Genomic DNA, 3851 nt, shown 5'->3' with positions numbered 1-3851 from the left:
AACCTTGGAATAAGAGACTTACTTCTATAATTTAGCAAACTTGTTATCGTCATTATACCCGTCTTGCCCCTTAACATCCTACACCATCCATCAACAACATATCTAAACCTAATATGGACTCATCGTTGAGATCATGATCCATATGACCAGTTTGGGGTGGGAGGGTCTTTCACACTGTCATAGTTCTCCCCATCAGTAAGACCTTCCTCATCATGTTTATTCCAACATCATTTTAAAATCCATGCATGATCAAGTGCCTTGACATTGTTTGGTTGTGGGAAACTTCTTATTATTGTTCAAATTAGGGAACGCACAATACATTATCATTTTACCTTGAGCATTTATACACGTCGTCGCTGCATCCATGAAAGACTCTAGTCTACTCAAGTACTCTAGACAATAATGGGTCCCAAGGTATATCACACTCTTTTTTGACATCCACAAGTTTGTATATAAACATTATTCCTTCTTATTAACGGTTACTTATCAGAATTATGTGATTAGGTATGCAATAAATAATTTTATATAATTGCATTACATCTGTAGGAACTCATAGGAGATTGGGAAAGCATAGTACCAAATCTTCTATATATATGACTCCCTTATACTAGGATGAGACAAACATGCAATGACAATTGCATCTCAAAGCTAAAATAGGAGCAAGAGGAGAGTAAAAAAGTGAAAGAGGAAGTGAGTAAAGGGGAGGTGTGGATGACCTTTAGAAGCTTGTGACCAATCCAATCACCAACTTAACAAGACCTTGGCACAAGTCACTATATTGTGTGTTTTCATGCAGTGTGGATAATCCAGATGCAACTGGGTTACTTCAGGTTACGTGTACATATTTATGGGGTTATTAGTTGTATATGTTGTTTTCATGTATAATAGCAGATATGGATAATTTCGTAGAAAATTAGAACTTGTTGTCAATAATAGGATTAAGTCTACAAAATGGATGATCGGTTGTTTTATTTTATTTTGTAGAATCTATAAGTTTTATTCCTTTTCCAAGAGTATAACGTGAAAATTAACATGGAGATTACGAAACAAGTCTCTAATAAGTAACCATAAGATGGGCTAGATATACAAGTTAATTAAACTTTTATTTTCAGTAAGTAGGATCTATGCTTGACTACTGAGACAACTTTTTTTTGCGAATGACTACTGAGACAACTTTAATCTTATCATTGTTAGTCTACTCTTGAAACCTGAAATAATGAATCGACTCAAAAGGATGGCACAAGGGTGTACTATCTTCCAAAGGTCATTTACTACAACATTACAAGAAGTAGAATTGCCTGATATTAAAAAAAATTGGTACAACTGTAGTTCAATGATTTTTTGGAGCTTCAAAATTTTGGAAGTGAGCCATGGGCACATTTAATGCACTTATTTATGCAAATTTGTTATTACTTTGGTTAAAACATTTATATCTAAACTATTTTAACCTATTTATATTTATGTTCAAACTCTAAATCATGCATGGATCTCATAACCATGCCAAAATAAACCATATTGTTTTGTTCTTTCCTCACATAGAAACTATAGCAACGACAAGCTTTATGTTGAGAACGCAAGTATATTATTAATTCGACCATGGCCATCGATCCATCACAGTACATAAAAGCAACACACTAATCCATACAGAAACAAACATTACGATGCAGAGTCGAATTACAGATAGGGGTAAATAGACGACATATAGTTCTCAAAGGATCCAAGAACGAAGAACAATGATGGCCCTGCGCCCCCTTTGCAACGGCGCCGCTTATGCCGGCTTACGGCGCCCCCTCATCAGCGCTGCGGCGAACTGAAGGCTTCCATCAGATCCTTGAGCCTGAGTGGAGGCACCGCCGCCAGAAGCGCTGCAGACGAGGTGGACGCGCCGCCGTCGCCGAGGTTGAAGTTATCCTCGACCACGGCCTCACTGTCAGAATCAGACTCGATGATAATGACCAGCTTTGGGTCGGCGGCTGCCGAGGCATCGACAACCGCCTTGTTTTTCATGTTAGAGCTGCTCAGTGCGCTCCTCGCTGCATAGGTGGGCATGGGCACCTCGGGCTCGGGGCCGATCATGGGAGCCATACCATAGAAGCCTGCGCCGTTGCTTCCACCAGCGGCGGCGGCGAACGCTGGACGTGCAGCTGGACGGTACATAAACTGTGAGAACGCCGGCGTGGCTCCACCATGGTACGGGACCGGGGGCGGCCCAAAATGTGGGGCCAGTGGTGCCAGCTGGACGGAGAGCGCCTGACGCTGTGCTCTGGCGCCCACCGGCGCCGGCTGCTGGCCGTAGAGCGGCGCACGCATGCGAGCGTGCCCCACCAGCGGGAGCACCCCGGCGTGCGGCGCCGGCTGCTGGCCGTACAGCGGCGCACGCATGCGAGCGTGCCCCACCAGCTGGAGCACCCCAGCGTGGGAGGCCGGCACGCCGCCGCCTCCCCCTGCCACCGGCGCCGGCGCCGGGGGCTGATCGGGGAAGTTGGGCTTGGCCTTGTTCCCGTGCATGATCCTCGCGGCGGCGGCGTACGGGTACGCTGCCTCCTCGGGAGTCGCGTACGACCTGAGCCACACGGAGGCCCGCGGCGTCCATGATCTCGGCGACGTACATGTCGCCCCGCCTCATGACGCCGCGGTACCTACGCACCGGCAGCCTGGCCGGACCACGCACCCCTCGCTCGGCCCTCGCCGCGGCCGCCGCCTGCCTCGCGAGCTCGATCACGCCGCCTTGCATCCTCGAACACACTCTCTCCTCTCACTGCCCGCACAGGCCACAGGTGCACTGCCTCTCGCCTCTGCTGTGCCTGGGATGTGCAACGCTCGCTGACGTGGATCTGTGGCATATAGGGCTCGCGTTCGCGTTCGCGTCGCGTGTGTGCCGAAGGCTGTCACTCACTGCACGCCGCCCACTGGCGTTTCGGCTGGCCTCACGTTGCGCCACGCCATATCGATAGCTTGCCGTGCTTGCTTCGTGCCTTTCCGGCTTTCCGCGAGCTTCTCTCCGTCGTGCCTCGTTATGCGCGCGGCAGGCGTTCTCGGCCGCGACGGTTCCGCGCAAGAGTCTAGCCGCGCCTGCGTTGGGCTGCACCTGCCGGCCTCGGCCGTTTGCAACTCTGCATGCACGGTCAGAGATGGTGACGATATCCTCGCAGGTGCCGCGGCTTGCTTGCGTCGGTGGTCCTCGATCGGTGGGAAAGGCAATGCATTCAGGCCCCCACCAACCACCCTGGTAAAAAATAAATGAAGGTGGTAATTAATATTGTCATGGATAGATGGATGATGAACAAACGTCTTGGTGAGGGTTGAAGAAAAAAATGGAATGTGTGAGACAGTAAGAGGGAGAGTTGTTTGTGAGTTTTAGGGTTTTGGAGAAGGAAACATGAATCCCAAGTACGAGGTTGGTGTACCTTAATTTCTACGAGGTTGGTGTACCTTAATTTCTCGTTGCATCAATGTAGTTATATTATAATACAATCGAGAGCATCTCTAAGAGATTAGCCAAAAAAGACTAGATAAATTTACTGATTTAGCTACTCTCTATAATAGATTTGATAAAAAAATACTAGTGTACTCCAACAGACTCTGTAAAGGATGGCTAGTGAGGTAGGCTATTCAAAAGTAGACAACGAATAAGGTGGGATAGAGAGCTACTAAATTTGGAGTGTCATTTACAGAGTCTGTTGGAGACGTTTTTCCTTCAATAATAGCCAAATTTACCTTTAGAAAACAATTTGGCTAATCTCTTGAAGATGCTCTAACATAATGCACACTACCGGAGACGGCTTCTTTGCCGAGTGTCCCAGACTTTGCCGAGTGCTTTTTATCGGGCGCTCGGCAAAGAGGCTATTTGC

At 47.7% G+C, this 3851-nt stretch overlaps 1 protein-coding gene across 1 annotated transcript; it reads right to left on the bottom strand.

Annotated features, from left to right (window-relative positions):
• Nucleotides 1–1794: 1794 nt before the first annotated feature.
• On the bottom strand, nt 1795–2508 carry LOC136526323 (uncharacterized). The gene has a single exon (XM_066519026.1). The coding sequence runs from the start codon at nt 2506–2508 to the stop codon at nt 1795–1797; it is 714 nt and encodes a 237-aa protein (XP_066375123.1).
• Nucleotides 2509–3851: the final 1343 nt, after the last annotated feature.

The sequence above is a fragment of the Miscanthus floridulus genome, chromosome 19 (assembly GCF_019320115.1).
Source record: "Miscanthus floridulus cultivar M001 chromosome 19, ASM1932011v1, whole genome shotgun sequence".
NCBI classification, from domain to species: Eukaryota; Viridiplantae; Streptophyta; class Magnoliopsida; order Poales; family Poaceae; genus Miscanthus; species Miscanthus floridulus.
The sequence above is the reverse complement of the archived record's forward strand: the minus strand, read 5'-3'. Positions and strand labels throughout refer to the sequence as shown.

What these genes read in the sequence shown, in the direction of transcription:
- LOC136526323 (XM_066519026.1), bottom strand. Translation starts at nt 2,508, where the DNA reads ATGCACGGGAACAAGGCCAAGCCCAACTTCCCCGATCAGCCCCCGGCG.